General features: G+C 50.1%; 1 protein-coding gene and 1 pseudogene across 3 annotated transcripts in view; both read right to left on the reverse strand.

Moving 5' to 3' along the window:
* The window catches only part of UBE2F (ubiquitin conjugating enzyme E2 F (putative)), a 51,370-nt gene extending 31,176 nt beyond the window's left edge, over positions 1-20,194 (reverse strand). The window contains exons 1-4 of one of the 3 annotated variants that reach the window (XM_060015845.2): positions 20,058-20,194; positions 14,325-14,458; positions 4,670-4,699; positions 562-627 (exon numbers count right to left, since the gene is read on the reverse strand). In XM_060015845.2, the coding sequence (XP_059871828.1) occupies positions 562-627; positions 4,670-4,699; positions 14,325-14,442 (214 nt within the window). In that variant the 5' untranslated portion in view covers positions 14,443-14,458; positions 20,058-20,194. Of the gene's footprint in view, positions 1-561; positions 628-4,669; positions 4,700-14,324; positions 14,459-19,303; positions 19,613-20,057 lie in introns of those variants that run through there. The other 2 variants (XM_060015843.2, XM_069540826.1) reach the window with 2 other exon arrangements.
* On the reverse strand, positions 15,856-16,397 carry LOC132428755 (small ribosomal subunit protein eS19-like; annotated as a pseudogene).
* Positions 20,195-20,963: the final 769 nt, after the last annotated feature.

Raw genomic sequence — 20,963 nt, forward strand, 5'->3', positions numbered from 1 at the left:
CGTGACCAAGGAGAAATACCTACCAGCTCGGAGCACTTGGAGCTTGGACACTTGATCAGTGCTAACAAGGACAGCTGGTAATCTGCTTCCTTCCTGGTGCCTGTAACAGGCCGGGCTGAAGTGCTTCACACCCATTATCTATTTAATCCTCCAAACGGTCCCATGAGATAGGTTCTATATGATCCCCACTCTGTAGCTGGTAGGCTGCAGCTGAGAGGTTATTAAGCAATTTAACCATGGCCACACTGTTGCTAAATGGCAGAGCAGGATCTGAATCCAGTTATGTCCTCAGAGCTCATACTCTCCACCCTACACCAGGAGCCTTCTGCGTCATTCGCTGGGGGCGTTAATGTCTGCACCTAGTTCCTGGGTACACGCCACATGCCTCAGAGCACTTCCCTATGCTTTATTGGACTACAGCATGTATCCTGTCTTCATATGGAATGGTCATTACCGTCATAACTTTCAAAAAGTTGGAGGACAAATCAAACCAAATATTATAGATTTCAAAAGCCTTTGGAATTTGCTGTTTGAAAATACTTACACATGTAAGAATATTACCTGGGGTGACAGTTAGCTGAAAGCAATGAAGCTTGTTTGGATCAGGAAAATACACTTTACACGTACCTGCAAAAGAAACAGGCCGTCAGGAAGGTCTGACAGTTAGCAGCAGTCTTTATGTTGAGGCAAACTTTGAAACACATGGGAAAGTTTAACGGTGCTGAGTCTATAGACTAAACCGGTATATTTCCCCTATTTGTTTAATAATAATTATGCCAATGTGCTGAAGTTGCAAACCAGTGATATTTGCTATGTGTTTTCCTCCTTACAGTTTTTTATTAGTTAGTTCCAAATTGGGATGTTATCTTTAACCCTTTAAATGATCCCTAAAATAGAGATTTTTCCATTAATTTCAAGAATGATGCTACTTTACTTTGAAAAGAAGAAACCGTACCTCAAGGAGATTAATGTATGTGGGTAAAGGCTAACTAAACATAGAAAAACCAGAAAAAGAGCCCAGGCCGAACTTCTGGTCTGTTCACCCAGCACCACAGTCATCTGTACCCACCACAGCAAAGAGAAGTTAAAAGTAACTGTACCAGCTAAGGTAGCTCACACCCAGACCACGGCTTTTCTTTTTTCTTTCTTTTCTTTTCTTTTTTTTTTTTTTTGCGGTACGCGGGCCTCTCACTGTTGTGGCCTCTCCCGTTGTGGACCACCAGGCTCCAGACATGCAGGCTCAGCGGCCATGGCTCACGGGCCCAGCCGCTCCGCGGCATGTGGGATCTTCCCGGACCGGGGCACAAACCCGTGTCCCCTGCATCACTGCGCCACCAGGGAAGCCCTCTTTTTTTTTTTTTTTTTAATGTCTTCACAACCCGACCGATAATTCAGATTGGTTTGCTGGTGACAGGATGCTCTGCTGACTTGCACGGCAACACTCTAATCGCATGTGCACTGAACCAGAACGGTCTGGATCAGGAGACCCAAGTAGTTCCACTGGAGAAGAGCTACTGCAAAGGTGCAGACAGGGAAGACATCCTACATCTGCCTCCTTCAGACAAACGATGCAGAAGAGGGGTAAACACCCAAGGGATAAATACTGAAGGAATGTGGAGGGAATATACGTAGAAATTGTCTGTATTTTATAAACCTGGAAAATATTATGCTAGATTCCTTGGGTCGTCTGCTATTTCTTACAAGTCCTGATGAAAATATTTGCCTAGTTTTACATGGTATGAATTTTCATCAAAAATAGGACAATTCAAATTTAGCCTTGGAAACAGCCTTAGAGACCATCTAATCTAACATCATCAATTGTGAGAGATGACATGAAGGTCCAGAGAAGTTCAGTGACCAGCCCAAGACCACACAGGTTATCAAGAGAAGGAAGTTTAGTTCCCAAATTAAAAACTAGTTCATGGGCTTCCCTGGTGGCGCAGTAGCTGAGAGTCTGCCTGCCGATGCAGGGGACACGGGTTCGTGCCCCGGTCCGGGAAGATCCCACATGCCACGGAGCGGCTGGGACCGTGAGCCATGGCTGCTGAGCCTGCGCTCCGCAATGGGAGAGGCCACAACAGTGAGAGGCCCGCGTACTGCAAAAAAATAAAATAAAAAAACTAGTTCATGCCTCATTTCATTACTTCATGAACATGCCAGAGATGACACATAAAAACAATGCAAAACTGTTAGTGGGGTTTCTTTTTTTGACTGATCCCTCAGAAAATAGTTGCAGAGTGAAAGGTAACTCCATCTAGAAGAACAGGAAAGGGTCTCAGAGATCACATTGTCATTTTCCTTGTTTTCAAAATAAAGAAACCAGGGGCCAAAGAGTTCAAGGCTTTCACCCAAACCACACATTTGAACTGTGTGGAATAATTTAAATGGCATTCGTTTTTCCTAATCTTAACTTGGAAAGAGAAACACCATTTTTCTAGTGAAATATATGTAACAAAAACATATGACAAGGGCTTAGGAAATGTTTCATTGATTAAAGTTGGCAGCATCCATTTGTTTTTAATGTCTAGTATTCTCCTTTGTTTTAATAAAAGTACAGATGTAGAAATCAATCCTTCTAATATAGACTGGCCCACCAAGAATAAAGAAATTATCGAGATGGATTAAAAATAACAATAAAACTTCTAAAAAGAACCAAACATTTTAAAGCTAAGAAGAAGTCTTAGGTTCTAACATGACAACAAAAGGTTAAAAGTCAGCCTGTTTAGTTCAGTGCAGCAGCTTTACTAAAACTCCAGAACTAAGTTTTTCCTCTCTGCAAGCACAGGCTAAGGCTCTCACGGTATCTCCGTCCATCTGAAAGAGATGTCTTCTACTTTTTGCAAACAGAAACCTCTACAAACTTACATGAACAGAGCTCCTGAACTAGTTCTGAATCATTACTAAGCAGCACTGCTATATGGCAAGTTATTTTGTTTGCCTTAATATTTTAGAAAGATTATTAATCAGATAGTAAAGATCTATTCTTTGGTGGTTTCTTGTTTCCTCTTTGGTGAGTTGCATACTTTTGGAAAGCCTGGCTTACTTGTATAAACTGATTTATATGTCCCCCCACTTTGAGAGAATAGGCAGGGAGAAGAAGAGAAAGGAAGCATATAGCATGTAGTTTTTAAAATCTGACATCTTAGCTATAAAGGCAAGGAAGATGGGGCATGCCTTTTCCAAACCTAAGGTTTTTAGTTAAAGTCCTGGTTTGAAAGCCAATTATAGTTTTATTGTTTTTAAACCAAACATTTAGATAAAGCTAAACTATATTAGTTACAAACCAACAATCTCTGTAAGATTAACATACAAGGACAAAATAAACTGGGTGTAAGTTGGAAGTTTTTTATGGTCTTTGATTAAATGTCTGCATGTGTATATATGTTCAAGATGGAGGGCCAGTGGGAAGATATGATGGGCGTGGAAAATAGAAGGATTACTTCATTTTCTTTTTTAATTGGACCTTATTAGATTATTATATAATCTGAAAAGAATAGAGAAAAAAAGAGAAAACAGTATAATGAACCCATCACCCAGCTTCGGTATTTTACTAATCTTGCTTCGTCTGTCCTACCCACACATACAGTCATTTGTTTTCCTGGAACATTTTAAAGCAAATCAGTTGTAAATACTTCAGTAGGTGGAAAGATAACCTTTTAATAGAAATCCAAGATATTTCCTTCTAGTTCTGACTAGAAGAAAACTTTGAAGTCAAGCAACTTTGAAGTCAAAAATCCAGACATTTTTGACTTACACTAAAATATATTTTATAGCACAACCCACTATACTCATATATAAATACTATATATTAAAAATAATTTTTCAAGGAACAATATGTACTTACCCTTACACACTGATTACACAACCACTTAAGGGTTGCACCCCACAATTATCTTTCCAACTTTAGGTGGAGGTTGGGATGGGCCCTCTCTCACCCTGTATCAGATGGCCTCCGTATCAAACTCTCTCGAGCATTCGCCCAGACTAGGAGACCCACGTATAAAATAGTTCACTCATATTGATAAATATATTCAGCCTTAACCAAGTATAATGATAAAAAGTTCTAATTTCAAAAAATACTAAAATGGTCGAAGCTTTCAGACTTTGATGGTCTTACAAAATATAATGGCTTGGGAAGGCATCAATGATAGGGGAAAAGAGAAACACTGACACGTTATCACAGGAGTTAGCTGGCTGGTAAGCAAGCCCGCTGACGAATGAGGCCCGCAGTCAGTCCCTGTGTGCTGGGGCACAAGGACCTAGCAAGGTGAGGCGACCTGGAGACATCAAGGCAGCACAGCTGTCCTACCTTGGGCACAATGATAAATTACAAATAAGCACTTTTCGGGCCAAAAACATGGTACTGTCACTAACAAAAATAGGACTGTCCACCATTGATTTATATGCCTTTTCACTAAAAGAGGACGTGGGACAGAATGCTGTGTAAGAGGAACAAACCCTAACCAAACGCACCTCTGCAACAAACAGTAAGGAGAGGAAGTACTGCCGTGCTACATTCTCCTCCTTATCAGAGCCTCGAAAATCCTCCTGTCTATTCCTAACATACATAGAAAACGGGCTTTTTGCTACGCAAAGTTATCAAAGCATAAAACAAGCTTCTCCATGCAATTATTTCACAGCAGTTAATGTGTGGGGATGCTATACTTACAAGGTAAATTAGCTTCAAGTTCTGCAACCTCTGTAGAAACAAAGAGATTATTGTTAATATTAGTCAATTGCTCCACATAAAATCACCAGCTCTAAACTGGCAATTCCCTCCAGAACAATGAAGAAAACAAACAAACAAACAAACAAAACTGAATTAACAGAAATCTACACTTGGTCTAAAGGTTAGACTTTAAGCCAGGAAGTTGCTTTCAAAGATACAAAGTGACTTGCAGGATGCCAGCAAGTGCAGTCGAGGGCCCTTGAAATTTTACTTCCGCGAGAATGAGAACTACTCAAAATTAACATAGAAATTATCTATAGGTAAACAGTCACTAAAGCGTTTTTGAAAATCTTGTTCCCCCAAGTAGTGGAACTACTGCCCTCAAAATCTGATTTATATTTATATCTCCGCCTCTTCCAGTTTTTCCGGATTTGTCTTCCCGTGAGGGCTTGCCCAGTTTGCGCTAGAACTTTTCCAGGGAGAGAAAACTCTCTACCTCCTGCTGGGCTCCTGTGCTGCCCCGCCACCTGTGGGCAAGCTGATACCCAAGGAAGCCTCCTCCTTGGAGCTGCATTCCTTCGCCCTAGTGCTCTCCTCTGGGGCCTCTTCTGTCCGTCACTCATTCAGCATTCAGGCCCAGCACCCCTCTGCCAGGACAAAGCTGCAGAGCTCCCACCAAACCTGCTATTCCCGAGCTGAGGTCTGGGGGAGCACCCAGAAGAAACCGGGCAGGCAAGTCGCCTGCGCCTCTGACATAACATAACGTGCTCTGGCGACTCTCCAGCTGCGGAGACTGAAGGAAGGAGGAGGTTTTCAATCTGGGCGTTAAAGAACCAGTAGAATTCAGTCCCACAGAGGTGGGGAAAAGGTATTTCAAGGAGATAAGTTAGCAATGTGCAAAAGCACAGAACTCAGACAAGCACAGAAACCAGACGCTACGCAGTGCAGCCAGAGCGATGGGAGACAAGGTGGGAAACCAGGGCCAGGGTGGTGGAGGGCGCAGAATTCTCCACTTTATTCTGCAGCAACAGGAGCCAGGGGAGGTTTCTGAACAAAAGTGCCTAAGCTTTGCCTCAAGAGGACACCTAAGCGGAGGCCAGGTGACCTGGGAGGTGGGTGCTCTGAGAGGCGGCAAGGACTCAGCAGCGGTGGGGAGAGCCAGCGTGCCTAACAGCAAAGGGGACAGAAGGCTCTGCCAACTGTCGTGTGTGTGTGTGTGTGTGTGTGTGTGTGTGTGTGTGTGTGTGTGTGGCAATCAGAGATGGCACCGAGGCTTGAGGGCTGAGGAAGCTGAGGGGGGCGGGTGGGAGAGTTGAAGTCTGGGTGCACGACCAGGGCCAGGGCTGGGGAGCCCCTGCAGAGTGATGCCACCTGACGTCATGAGACCAACGAAGGGGAGAGACTGGTGAGAAGAAAGAACTTTGGCAGAAAGCAGAGGACAGGAGCAGGGAAAGTCACCGATGAGAGACAGGAGGAACAGTAGGAATGATTCAGTAGAGAGGACAGACTGGTCCGAGGGGAATGAGGCCTGAGGCAAGCCTGGGATGTGGATCTCTGACCGGTGTGAGATGATACCTCATTGTAGTTTTGATTTGCATTTCTCTAATGATTAACGATGTTGAGCATTCTTTCATGTGTTTGTTGGCAGTAAGGTAGATAGCTGGTGGGAAGCAACCGCATAGCACAGGGAGATCAGCTCAGTGCTTTGTGACCGCCTGGAGGGGTGGGATAGGGAGGGTGGGAGGGAGGGAGACGCAAGAGGGAAGAGATATGGGAACATGTGTATATGTACAACTGATTCACTTTGTTATAAGGCAGAAACTAACACACCATTGTAAAGCAACTATATTCCAAAAAAGATGTAAAAAACAACAACAACAACAACAGGAAGGTAAGTGGAAAGATGAAACCAGTCTACAAAACACTAAGAAGCAAATGACTCCTTCAAGTGCAGAGCAGGGGGTGGAGAGGGGGAGAATGGGTGGGAAGGGAGAGGCCACAATGTTTGTAAAGCTGAGTGCGTTAGTGGGGAGACTGGCAGATGGCTATTTTGAGGCTAAAGTTTTAGGAAAGGCACAGGCTCTGACCTCAGCTAGCTGAGAATCTCGGTAGAGACGGGTGGCCCACTAAATGTATTAGGTCTGAGTTCCAGGCACTCGGGATGGGTATCCAGACAAGTGAGGTGAGGCAGAGGAGGGAGGAAGTAAGGACTGCAGTCCTGGCAGTCTTGTGCTATGGTATACTAGAATATATGCACTTAAAACAAAATGATGAAGATCCTATGGAAGGTTCACTAGCATCATACTTATAACGACCATGGTGATCTTTAGTTTCGCCTTTCACTCTAGCAGGGCATGGGGTAAAGAAACACTCTGAGGCCACCCACCCCGGCCCTCCGACCAGGATGGGGTCCGAGCCAGGCTCTGCTCCAACAGCCCACACAGGGCACTCATTTTATCAAAAAAGCACACCTCTTATCAAATGAGTCATGCATATTAATCACTTTTAAATATATGCTATCCATATAATTAAATCTAGATGGTTTTAAGGTGAATACTATTTACATATTTATTACACTATTACTTAACTTTTTGTTGATAAGTATTCACAAGAAACTCTTCTTGAGGACCCTTCTTTTGAGAGATTGATGCTGGCCACTGGAACCTGGTTTTCTCTGGCGGGCCTATCCTGACTCCTGTCATGAGAACTCTTGTCATTCAGTTTTACAAAAACCCAGAGAAATAGAAAACATGCCCAGAGGATGTGAAATGGGGCAACATGACAGAAGTGAAAAATTTGAGAAGACAGTCTACTGCCAAGGAACAGGGAAAAGGTGAGGCCCGGACACAGGAGGGCAGGGATGCACTGACCAGGGTGTCGTGATGACTGAGCAACAGAACCGGATGCTGCATTACAGGGACCTAGTGTGGGGATGAGAGGCTCTGGGCCAGAGGACGCCTCACTGTAGGACAGGGGTTCTCCGCCCTGGCTGCACACAATCATCTGGGGAATTTTTTTGTTTTTTTTGTTTGTTTGTTTAATAAACAGCCTTGGTGAGGTACAATTTACATACTATAAAATAGACCAACTTTAAGTGTATAATTCAATGATTTTTAGTAACATTTGGAGCTGTGTACCCATCCCCACAACCTAGCACCTGCTGAGCAAACCCTGCCACCCCACCCTATCCAGACCAATTACACCAAAAGTCCTAGCTGGGGCCTAGGCCTCTGAATGTTTTATTCCTCCAGGTATAGGAACTGCTGTAGGCTACTTTGCCAAGCTAAACTATTTACACACAGCTAATTTACACAGACGGATTCAATAATTTCACATTGTGGTCTAGAATTCAACTCCAAAGACGAGAGCCCTCAGACCTAGTCCAGTGATGACCCCCACCACAGTCAGGGCCTCTGCAGACTTCTGGTCCAAGAACAAGAGTGGGCAAGGAATATGACCTTGGAGGCAGAAGGATTTCATTAAAGATGCCTGGCATTTTAGTCCAGCCCAGTATGGAAGATAAACGAACTACAACGCAGTGTTCCTCTCAGGGAGTTGTCACAGATGACAAGTAGTTTGATGATGGCAAATAATAATTCACTGACATCGATAGTAATAACCTCAGAACCCACCTACAAGCAGACTATGGCCAAAGAAGCCAGGGATTTGCTTTACACGCTCAAGAGGCCTCTTGGCAAAGCAGCAGTCCTCCCCTGGATAACCTCACTGCCCAAAGGACACCACCCCACCTGGAAGGTAACAAGAAGTTCAGATATTTTTAAACTGCTGAAGTCGCGCCTGTTGCAAAGATGCTAACACCTCTCCGGCTCACAGGCCCACCTCTGGGGAGGCACCTGGCACCTGGCACAAGTAAGTGGCTGCACAACTTCCTCCTGAGAAATTAGACGCTTTTCCTGTCTAACTACACATCAAACCACAGAGCCCACTTGAAGCACGACTGACTGCCCTGAAATGTCAGACTACAAAATCCGCCCCATTACCACAATGGCCCCCACACAGCACGCACTCAGCCCCTTCTGTGGTAGGCTGCCCACAACACAGTGCTCTAGCTGTTTCCGCACCACCTGCCACTTGAACCTGTGCCTTTTTGGTGGTGGGGACTGTAGATCCTGACCCAGCCCTGGGACCCCAGTGCCTGGGCCTGAGCTTGGCACACTTGGAGTGCTCAGGAAATGCTCGACAAACAAGCACACTTGCCAGCAGGGTGGCAGTACTCTCAGTGTGAAAATCCTGAGACACGAGGAGCCTTTCTCCTCAGACAGCTGGGGACTGAGGCATTCCAAAGGTGCTGAGGACTGAACGGTGTCCCCTGCCCAAGTTCTTATGCTGAAGCCCTAAACCCCTACCCACCATGTAATGGTATGAGGTGGGGCCTTTGGGAGGTAATTAGGGTCAAATGAGGTCAGGAGGGTGGGGCCCTCATGACGAGATTCATGCCCTTATGGGAAAAGACACCAGGTGCTTACAAGCCAGGAAGAGGGCCCTCACCAGGAACTGAATCTGCCGATGCCTTGATCTTGGACTTTCCAACCTCCAGACCCATGAGAAATAAATGTGTATTGGTTAAGCCCCCCAGTCTATGCTCTTTTATTATGGTAGCCTGAGCTGACTAAGACAAAGGCCAATCATAGATGCAGATGGTTCTTAGCAAGAGCCAGCTCCGAGCCCCATCAGGTAACACGAGGCAGGGCAGCTGAGCCCTTTGACCCAGGAAGAGCTGGCAGCTATGTCCCATGAGACTTGATTACCTCTTTCCACCTGAACCACTACCTCTTCGATTTCTTGAACTACAACTTTATCTCTTAGCCTCCCGTCTGTCTTTATGCCTTGAGCACCTCTTCTGCATCACCAGCATCCATGCACAGTGCCCTTATGGGGGAGACACTTGCCCCAGCAGCACCATCCTATTCCCAGAGATGGCATGGCTACTGCCCAAGAGCCCCACCAAGCCCCACATCAGCCCTTCCACTCAGTCCAAGGGCCTTCTAGCAGCACACTGCAGAGTGCAGGCCCAGAGTACTCACGGCCCCCTCCCTCCACACTCTGGAGAAGCTAGGATGTAACCCCAAAAACCAGCACAGCCCCCGTAGCAGTCTCTGGGAATGGATCCCCAAAGCCTCATATCACCCACTTTCAACATGAGCAGACAAAGCTGACTTGAGCCCTCACGTGTCTTCTACAGATCCTCCCTGCCCACCCCCATTCCTGGGCTATCCGGCACACCTGAGGGCCACCAAATTCCCTGGGCAGTTTCAGTGGTGTTTAACCCTGCAGCCAAGCATTTAAAGGTTAGGCTTGGGCCAGCTGCCTTACTCCACGTTAGCAGGACTCCTCCTCTTTGGGCCACTGCCCTCGTCTTTAGAACACATATTGGAACACACAGCCACAGCTTCAAATGCTGCTAAATGCTCTGAATACCCTGCCAACATGACAAGCCAACCCTGAGCCCACCTCCAGAGTCCTGGGCAGGGCCTGGCATGGAGAGAGCAGCTCTGGAGAACAATAAATGGTTCTCTTTTGCCCACTCTTCCAGGAAGCGCCCTGAACCGGAGCCGTTCCTATATCACGTGACCAGACCGCTCATGTGGACACAGAAGCGCTCAGCCAAAGGAGGCCCCGTGTGGCACCTCGTGGAGACACCTGCACCTTGGATGCTGGGAAGCCCATGCAGGAGGGCAGCCAGGCCTCTCTGCTCTGCAGAGTAGGCTCAGAGTATGGAGAGCCGCCACAGCTGCTAAAACAAGAGAACACCAGGAGCCACATGGAGCACAGGGGCTGATGGGACAATGGCTATAGATTCATTCCCAACTCCAGCCCTGGCCCTGAACTCAGTCAGCTCAATTCCAAATCTCCACATTTAGCAAAAGCTTCCTGCCAGCCTGCCTGGAGCCCCTTGAGGTCTTCAGGGGCCACTAACAGGAGGCTGGCACACACCAGGCACTAAAATCTTTGTCACGTGAACAAGTCAAAGGACAGGGAGACACACAATCACGTTCCCATTATATGAAAAGTGCCAAGCTTCAGACAGAAAAAAAAGTAGGTCATTCTGCCCAGAGGCTTTTTTGGAAGGTGGGGAGCATCATCAGACTCAGAAATTGACGGACTTGGAGGAACCACAAGGGTCCACCGGAAACGCAGTGCCCTCTGCCCTGTGGCTGAAAGCACCGGTGATGGCTCCCAGAGAGGCCCAGACCTGAGCTGGGGCCAAAAGGAAATGCGCAGATCTGAAACGCTCTCTCCCCAGTGTCCCCAACTCCCAGGATTCAGGGCAGACAGCAGCCCTCAGTCCTCGCCCAGAAACACCTGATTGTTCTATACCCTCCAGGGACTGCTGCTGCAAGCATCTCTCCAGTTGCAGCCTGGAGGATATCCTTGAGAATGACCCCAGGGGTGCAAATGAAAAGCTGGTATGGCCAAGGTGCCAGTGTGGTAGAGCCTCACACTGGCCAGCGGCTCCGAGGCAGGCCACAGTATTCCAGGGACAGCTGACTCCACCTGTCACCTTCAGAACGGGGCCCACTAGCCCAAGAAAAAGAACAGAAGCTTCAGTTTTGTAGCTACCACTGGCCCTCACCACTAGGGACAAGTGTCCCTGTCAACCTCCGATCTCCCACGTTAACCTTACAGCCACCCGCACCAAGCCAGATCTCCACCGTGCATGGTCAAGCATGGCAGCGGACCAGCTAAAAACATATTTTTGCCTCTAAGTGTCTGTGGTCTTTCCTCTGGGCGATGGACGCATGGCCCAGATGTCCTCTCAGCGAGGGCTCTCAGCAGATGGCCTTCAGCTCTCAACCCTTCCAGGGACTGTGTGGGCTGCCCAGAGTCCCACCTCAGGCCAGACCCATCTGACGACTGGTCGAGCAGAGCAGGAAGGCCTGACCATCTCCCCTGACTGGGGACAGCTGTGAAGGGCCACGCCTGCTCTGGAGCAGAGGCTGTCATGGGGCCTCCGTCAGAGCTCTCCCTCTCCCTCTGCCCGCTCCTGCTTCCTCCACCACCCTCCACAGGCATCAGTCCCAAGGATACCCTTTAATAACTACACCGCACGCCAAATTCCCCACTCCCGGGAACCCAGCCCGTGGCACCGAGTCCCAAAGGCGCATGAATACACTGTTCTGCTACTCAGGGATCCTCAGGAGCAACATCCTCACGAGCAACATCCTCACGTGAGCCACAGCCACAGCCCCAGATGACAGTCCTGACTGCAGCCATCTCACTGAACCCGGACAACTGACTTTTCTCAAAGTCCCCAAGGGGAGTTTCAGCTAGGAGGCACTCTCACAGTAACCACCCCTCCAAGTGCCTCACCAGGCCCACGACAGCCATGGACTCCGCCGGGCTCCACCTGACCATCAGAAACCCCCAGAATGGAGGTGCTGCCGCATTCTGAAGGAGCGCTCTAGGTGCAGCCCAAACAGTCATCAGCCATGAGAGCGTTCTTTATTACAGCCTCCTCTCTCAGGTCAGGCCCACCCTTCATCTCCACCTACCCTCCACCACGAGCCCAAACTACTCACCACTCAGTCAGCCGGCCCACACTGGGCTGGCCACCCCGAGGCAGATGGAGAGCAGGCCACATGAGGGGCGTGTTACACTGAAGCTTGGTACACAACCACCGCCAACTGCAAGTGCTCTGGGCCCGGAAACCTAATAACCCCCAGTGTCTCTGGGAGAATGGAAACAGGTGGCCTCTCGAGGAGGTTTTGCACCTCTCCTCGATAAGCCTCACAAAATCAAAGGACCTCAGCTGGGTCCTGTAAACCCAGCCAAAGACATCTCCTGTCCTAGGAGCTGGGGCAGAGTCCAGCTCCATGGGCCTCAGGGGGCTCCCCTGGGCTGCGTCAGGGCCTCGAGTCATTTGAGAGCTCTCAGGGAATCCCTGAGCGGGAGGGCGTGTGGTGGAGCCTCTGTGCCTCCCTGAGTTCTCTCTTCTGGGGACTCACACTTCTGTTCTGCTCCTTCGGGTTCTGCTTGCTGGGTCTGTTCCCCAAGTGCCTGCCCTACCCCAAAATGTGGGTCTGGCTGTCTTGCTGCAATAAAGCTGTGACCTGGGCAAGCTTTTGAACCTCTGAGTCTCAGTTCTTGAGCTGTAAAATGAACCACCCACCTGGCAAGGCTTAGCAAAAGTCAAACAAGAGCTGCCCCTATAAAGCACCCAACAGAGGGCCTGGCCGCAGGCGCTCAGCAGACAAGTGCTGCTGTCCGCCGTGACAGGAGGCGGGAAAGAAGATGGCGCCGTCCATTTGCCAGCTTCCCCCCCGCTCCTCCTCAGCTGCAACCCCCTTCCTCACCGCAACTCCCTGGCATTAGAACACCCTCCCCTCGAAGGACTTTGACCCACGCGTCAAACCCCTTCCCTGGCTTGCTTGGCTCCTGGCTTCCTCTGCAGATGGAACCCTTGAGCCAGCACCCAGGAAAGAGACTCAAGTCCTATCAGGCCACCCAAGTGAGGGGCTGCAGCCCAGGCCACAGCCCCAAACCCCGCAGGGTAAACCTTCCTGCGTTGTAACAAACTAAATACCGTCTAACGCTCTCCCTGACACAGAAGGTATTTTGCCAAAATGTCAAAAACGATTCTGACTCCATCTTTAACCTATCACCCATCAGGCTGGGAAAGCCAAAGCTCAGTCACGATCCAGGGGCAGAGGGAGAACAGGGGAGAGTACACCAGTGACGCGTCCCGGAACCCGGCATCTCCTGTGCCCACCCCTTCCCAAACGCAGCTGTGCTTTGCTTCTGAGAAGGCCCAACACGGGGCATTCATAAACGCCAGGTCTCCCACCAGCAGATCTGTTCTCGGACATGCAGATGGCAGCCACCCCCACCGTGTCCACCTAACACAACATGAAAACAGACAGTTCTAACAAATCATTTAACCCTCTGTGCTTCCTAGCTCCTTACACTTAAAAAATGTAAACATGTGTCATAAAGTAGAGTGCTCCTTCAAGGCAGAAACTGTTTGATCTTTCGTGGTCCTCATGACCCTAGGAAACTGCCTTTGCACTCAATAGTTGTAAATCTGTTCAACGGATACATGCAAAAGTTCCACACAAACACTCGCATAGTCACACACATACATCACGTAACCCTTCTCCAAAGACTACTGCTAGGACACTCTATTATTAATTCTGGGACAAGAACCAATTTTGCACAAGGCTGTCCTCAGGCTGTGAATAAATAAAAGAGAGAAGGATCCCAAGAGATTACCGATCTCCAGTCCCTCCCTCTACAGGTCAGACACTCTGCTGCTGAGGAGTCCAGAAAGGAAGAACCTCCCCGACTCCCCACCCCGACACACACACCAGCCGGATAATGACAGCACTGAGACCAGAGTCGTCAGTCTGCTGAAGGAGTACCTTACTCCTTCTCCTAGCATTCTGGCAGCCCCTGCAGAGAATATCCCAAGGGCATAAGACACACCAGTTTTAATACCGTTTTCTTGCCATCAGCATTCCCATAGTGTGTGCAGAGTACAAAGTTCTTCTGTTGTATGTGACAGCAATTATATTTCAAAATATTTTCAAACAGGTACTTCTATTCAACAACAGGCTGCTGCGTATCCCAGAAGAGCCTCCAGGCAGACTTCATTTTGTTATGGGATAGAAAAACAGCTCACACGGATGGTCATTACCTTTGACAAGCAGCCTGTCTCTCACAGAAACCCGCCGAGTGGAGTCGGAGGCTGTGGCTGACGCCCGGGACCCTTTGAGACCGTCATCCCGCTTCAGTTTGCTTGCCAGTGTCAGCATCACTGCTACCTTTATCCTGAAAGGCCAAAAGCAGGTTAAGACAGTGACTGGACAGTGAAGACAATGATGTAAGGTGCTTTTTAATATTTTTCCCATAATTTAGTTACAGAAAAATTTAGCATGTAAGATACAATAACACTGCATTCCTTCATAATGAATGTGGATAATCTCTATGCCTCTCTAAATCTGATGTTTTAAAGTATGAATGAAAATTCAACAAGGGTGAGCCAAGCATTTAACACTCACTGGGCGCCAGGCCCCGGGATGTAGCAGTGGCAATGCTCCTGGGCGCTCATGGTCTAGGGCAACCTCCGCTGACGGGCCTCACGTAGGCCCACCGCTGTCCACTGGTAAGTCTGCCCATCCCTGCTGTGTGGACCATGCACCTGAGGGTGTGGCCCCAGGGCCTGGCCCAGCACAGACTGAAGGGAGTGTCCACCTCTGGTGAGGAGGGAGCACCGCAATGCTTTCTTTCCTCCTTCCTTTAATAAAGGTGTGGCTAGAACCTTAATAAGCATCTTCACATTTATTTACGTTGTACTGTATTTATATTGTTAGGCAATAGCAACATAATTAAGTTATAATTAATGTTCCAAACTAGATTATTTTCACTTGGCTACTTCCAACCCACCTATGTTTCAGGTTCCCTCACTGACAGCTCACTGGGAAGGATAATAAAGACCAAAAATAGGTGATGCACCTGACTGCTTCGGAGAAAGGACTAAAGATGTCAACGATGTTTACAGATAGAACTGTCCTCTAGAATCTGCCTTCTGTTTCTAACATAAACCGCCATTCATCTGACAGGCCTCCTAACTCTTCTTGCTTGCTTTACCAGTTGGAGAGGAATTCTGGAACTTTTTTTTTTTTAATTTTTAAATTTTATTTTTTATTTTTGGCTGTGTTGGGTCTTCGTTCCTGCGCATGGGCTTTCTCTAGCTGCAGCGAGCGGGGGCTACTCTTCATTGTGGTGCGTAGGCTTCTCACTGTGGTGGCTTCTCTTGTTGCAGAGCACGGGCTCTAGGCGCAGGAGGTCAGTAGTTGTGGGTCACGGGCTCTAGAGTGCAGGGTCAGTAGTTGTGGTGCACGGGCTTAGCTGCTCCGTGCCATGTGGGATCTTCCCGGACCAGGGCTCGAACCCGTGTCCCCTGCATTGGCAGGCAGATGCTTAACCACTGCGCCACCAGGGAAGCCCTGGAACTTCTTTTGATTGAGGACAAAAATTGGTCACCAGCTCAATATTTTCATAATTTCCTTTGTTGCTTTAATGTAATTTCCTTTCAGTACCACTCTGATCATTTTCAAAAGAAAATGATCTAAAAACTTCCAGATGAAAAACATGACCTAAGCACAGAACTTTTAGTTTGAAGCCAAGATCTTGTTTGTTTGTTTGTTTGTTTTTACGAATGAGCATCATTTGTTCTGATGCTGCTTCTTGGCGGCTGTCACCTGTCCAGCGATTCTGTCCAGATCTCTCTGTCCCTGAGGTGTTAGTTTGTGGCCCCCATCTTGGTCCTTTTCCACCATTTTCAGCCCCTCCAGGGCTTGGAGGACCCGACGGGCCACGCTCTTGGAGCCTCTGCTTAAGTGGCTGGGCATGACGCCATGTCTCTGACGCCCCCCCATAGATCTTGGTCATGGCACCAACCCCAGCGCCGCCCGGAGGTACAGGTGCCGTGCTGTGGAAGCAGCTCGTGTGTAAAACCAGTTCTCATCGTAGGGAGTGAGCCCTTTATGCTTGGCCAGCTTGACAGTGTCCACCCATTCAGGGACTTTCAGCTTCCGGACTTTCTGAGGAAGGCTGCCAGAGCTCTGACGAACTCCCGCTGGTTCACGTCTTTTACAGGAAACTCCAGGCATCGTGCAGCCTCTGCACTGCCAGCCAGGGGCTGAAGCCAAGATCCCGAAAGCCAAACTATAAGAATAACTCTCCCCTCATCAGTATTTTTAACCATTTTAACCCAGGTCCCTCACATAGCTTTTCACACCATCTTCTGTGTATTCCCCCACCCCACAAAGACTGTAAGATTTAATTTTCTATTGTTTGTACCATGAAAACAACATATTGAATATGACCTTCTGAACTGTACAGGACCTATGCACAAACACACACACATCTAATCCCTTTAAGAGTCACTGGTCTAGGGACTTCCCTGGAGGCACAGTGGTTAAGAATCCGCCTGCCAATGCAGGGGACACGGGCTCAAGCCCTGGTCCGGGAAGATCCCACATGCCGCAGAGCAACTAAGCCCACGCGCTACAAATACCAAACCTGCACTCTAGAGCCCATGAGCCACAACTACTGAGCCCATGTGCCACAACTACTGAGCCCGCGTGCCACAACTACTGAAGCCCGCGTGCCTAGAGCCCGTGCTCTGCAATGAGAAGCCACGGCAATGAAAAGCCCACGCACCACAGCGAAGAGGAGCCCCCCCTTGCCGCAACTAGAGAAATCCCACGCGCAGCAATGAAGACCCAATGCAGCCTAAATAAATAAATAAACAAACAAATAAATAAACAATTTTTAAGAGGAGTCACTGGTCTAAATGCTTCAAGAGATAGTTCTATTACACACAAGCACTCACAAGCTCCTAGAATTTCAAACCTGCGAAGGACTTCTCCCCTGACTCCCACTCTATTTTATGGATGTGGACTCTGGGACAACCAGGGCCCAGGAACTGGGTTGTCTGAGGCCACTCAGCTGCTAGAAGAGGTCACCACGAAACACTAGTTTCCCTCGTGTAGATGATGGGATGTTTTTATCTCGAATGTGGTGATGGTTTCAGGGGTATATCCGTACGTCAAGACTGATCAAATTGCATAGTTTAAGTATGTACAGTTTAGTGTACTTCAGTTATACCTCAATAAAATTGAAAAAAAATGTGAAACCAAACCATTGCTAGTTTCTTTACTCCCACTCTACCTCAGCTGGACCCACGGAGAGGACCATCACCGATGGACACACACCTTCCCAGCTTCACCCAGGGCAGGGACTACCGGTTCCGTTTACCAAGCCCCCTCACAAGGGAGGGCGGGGCGGGGGGAGCGGGGCAAGGAGTCGGGAACTCCTGTGGAGGCTCCAGCCCACAAGCTACCAGACACAGCAGCACCAGCTAGAGCCAGCACCCCCCTGCTCAGTGGCCCCCGAACGATCCTGCCAGGAATCCCTCAAGCAGATCTAGATCCCAAAGCAGGGTCTGCCTCCCCAGCAAGCCCACTGCCAGGCACCCACACCTGAACACATCACTCTCACCACATCGACAGGGTCGCCTGATGGTGGGCCAAGATATGCGTCTATCACGAAGTCCCCTTGGTTTCTATCCTCTAGCTGACCTTGGTAATAAAAACATGTCAAGCAATAAAAGCACAGCGTGTGTAAAGAGAGTTCTGTAGGCAGCACCCTAGGAAAGCCATAATAAAGAGCCCAACAGAAAGGGGAGTCCTAGGGCACATGATTGGTCCGCACCCAGCTCCCTGCAGACCCGCACTGAAGGAGCTGCTCAGAGGGTCCTGGCAAGACCCACTCATACAAAGGAAGGCTCACACCAAGACACTCTTCTGTGTGGCTGCAGTCTGAGGACTCTGCTTAATTCTTATACTCCTACCCCACACCGAATTCTTCTCTGTGGGCAGAGTATGCCCCATACTCAATTCCATTTAGAGTCAGATTCCTGGTTTTCAATCGTCAACACGTTTGTGGCCCTTAATAAAATACACAGGACTGACTATGCAAGATATCAAAGAAAACACTGGCGTCTGTTTCCTGTAGAAGACAAAACTTAGTTTCCTAACATTCTATGAAATCTAAGTATATAATGACCATCTATTTCTCCATCATCTGTATCATTTTCACACACCACTTTAGGGATAAAGCAAAGGCCTAATCGGGGGTTGCTACATAGCTGCTAATTTAACTCTGTACAAAGAGATCTGAACGAAAATAATCATTCAAGCTGTCAGGTTAGCTGAACACCTGCAGTTTGCTGCAGAATTCTCTCGTCTTTCTTCAGTATGCTTCACCCCTTGAAGACCTGATTTAAAACTAAACTTCCCCTTTACTGCAAATTACACTTCGACTAGGGCAGCATTTTCGGTAACAGCACCCTCAGTCTCTAAATTCCACAAGTTGTAATTGGCCCATTTAAGTTCTTCCTCTGGGTGGGACTTGCTTGCAGACTGTTCAGAGAAGATTCTGATGTACCGTATTTACTAGGCTCATCATCGAGCAGTACTGACTCAGTGTTCCTGCTTATAGTGGCAAAATCAGGCCCTGTCACCCGTGCAGGGGCCAGTCAGCTCACGGGGTGAGGACCTCATTTACGATTCTTCCTGCCCTAGACAAGTCCCAATCTAAGTGTAAAAGGTGGAACTGCAGGTCACTAGGGGACAACCAACTTCTCCAGCCAAAGAGGCCCAGATCAGGACACAAAAAAGCCCACACCCCACCCTTCTCCTTTAGAACGCCAGGGCCCAAGGAACCTCCCACCTGGCTCCATGGCTGGCTGACTGATGACCTTTGGAGCCCAACCCTTTTACCTGAGCAGTAAACCTGCCTCCTCCTGCACTGCCCTGCCTACTACCTGAGCAGCAGGTATGTCCAGCCCTGCACCACCTAGCCTGGTGATGATTTCTGTCTCTGAACATCTCCCCCACCCGTGCCCTTCCCCTACCTTCATCCCCTTACTCAGCCATGAATCCTCTACACAAGGTAGGTGGGCCTCCTCCCTGTTCCTCAACAACACCCCGCTCGTTTCTGGAAGCTTCTGCTCACCCTGACATCCAGGTCTGGAATGCCCTCCCTCCCTTCACCACCTAAACCTGCTGCCTCTTTAGGATAACAGATGACCACCCAGATTCCTACCTCTCCTCCAAGAAGCCTTCTCCGGCCACTCCAGTCCATCCTGACCCCACTCCGGCGCTGGAGGGAAGGCAGAAGGGCGGACCCGATCCCCTCGTGGGACGGATGAGGGAACTGAGACCCAGGGAGGGTGGGGCCACACCCAAGATTACACACCAAACTTGGCCGTACGGATCGGTCCAAGATGTCCTCCCAGCTCCTCTGGCCCGGGAAGACCCTCCAAACCAGCCGTGGTCTCCCCCGGTTGTGGGGAAGCCGCAGGCAAGTTGGCGAGGCGGCAGCCGGGCTCCCCCTCACCCTCAGCGTCCCCCTGGCCTAGCCCGATTCACAGATGATCAGGAGTCCGGCTGCCTAAGACCGAGCCCCGTTGCCTCCGGCCACGTCGGGCCGGTGACCTTGGGCCCACTCGGCGCTGCGTTTCCTCCTGGACAATGCGGCTAGCAGCTCCCCCGCGACGGCGGGCGCGAGCGAGGCCGTGTGTGCGCCCGGCACAGGTCCGGGCTCGGGGCGCACTGCCCCTGGAGCCCGGCCGCGGCCAGCGCCCCGGACCCAGCCCCGCGCCCCCCGGCCCACGCCCCGCAGCGTCCGCCCGCCCTCCAGCCCCCGACGCCCGGCCGTGAGGACCCGCACGGCCTGTGGCGGCCCCGGCGCCGCCCGCCCTCCGGCCCGCCCGCCGGGTGCAGCGGCGCCGCGGGAGCCGAGCCACCCTCCAGCCCGTGACAGCCCCTCGCCCACCGCACGGCCGCGCGCTCCTCACCTGGGCACCCCGAGACAGGCGAGGCGGGCCCGGCGCCCAACACCATGCCCGGCCGGCCGGCGGCGGCGAAACGCAGCCCCTCACAGCCGCACCGGCTCCGGGCGGCGAGACCGGAAGTGGCGGGGCGGGGACTCGGCCGCTCTCGCCCGCGGCGGCCGAGACTGCAGAGGGCGCTTTAAAAAAAAAATTCAAAGCCCCGAAGAACTTTATTTGGAGCCTGACAGGCGAACAGCAGAGTGCGCCGGCCGGGGCTGGGCTCGGCGGCCGGCCTCTCGGGCCTCTCTCATTGGCTGACGGCACGGCCTGGGGCGGGCACGGATCTAGCGGCCCGCGCTGATTGGTCAGCGGCGACCGGGGGCGAGGTCGCCCAGTCAGTTTCCGAGCCTGCGCGCCGAAGGGCCGGGTTCTCTGCGCGGTGTTCCTGCCTCCATTCGTTTGGCCGTGTGCTAAGTCTGGGCCTGCGGCTGAGAGGATCCCCGCGCAGCGTGGCCTGCAGGGGCTGCTAGGCCGGTACTGACTGCCTCGGTGGATGGGGCGCCCGCTGTGTGCCCATCACAGTGCTCAGGATGCAGAGGAGCGGCCGCCCCACAGCCCGCAGTGTTGGGAGTGAGCGGGGCCGGGCGGTGAGCCGTGCAGCCACCAACCCCCCCGGGTGCTCCGGGAGACTGCAGTGGAATGGGTGGGCGCTTTCCTGTTGTCTTACGGTTTTCATGCCTTGTTTTAGCTCTAACACTTTTGCAAAGTACTTACTTTAAAAAATCTGTTTCAAATTGTTCTAATTTCTAGCTCGTTGAATACAAATTATTCTCACGTCCATTCGCGTCCTGGTGTGGTTGGTAATAGGCGCTCTGGCAGGGTCAGGTAGGGCTCCTGGAGGAGTGAGCCATCTGAGAGAGGAGGTTCACC

Source organism: Delphinus delphis, chromosome 7, assembly GCF_949987515.2.
Source record: "Delphinus delphis chromosome 7, mDelDel1.2, whole genome shotgun sequence".
Classification (NCBI taxonomy): Eukaryota; Metazoa; Chordata; class Mammalia; order Artiodactyla; family Delphinidae; genus Delphinus; species Delphinus delphis.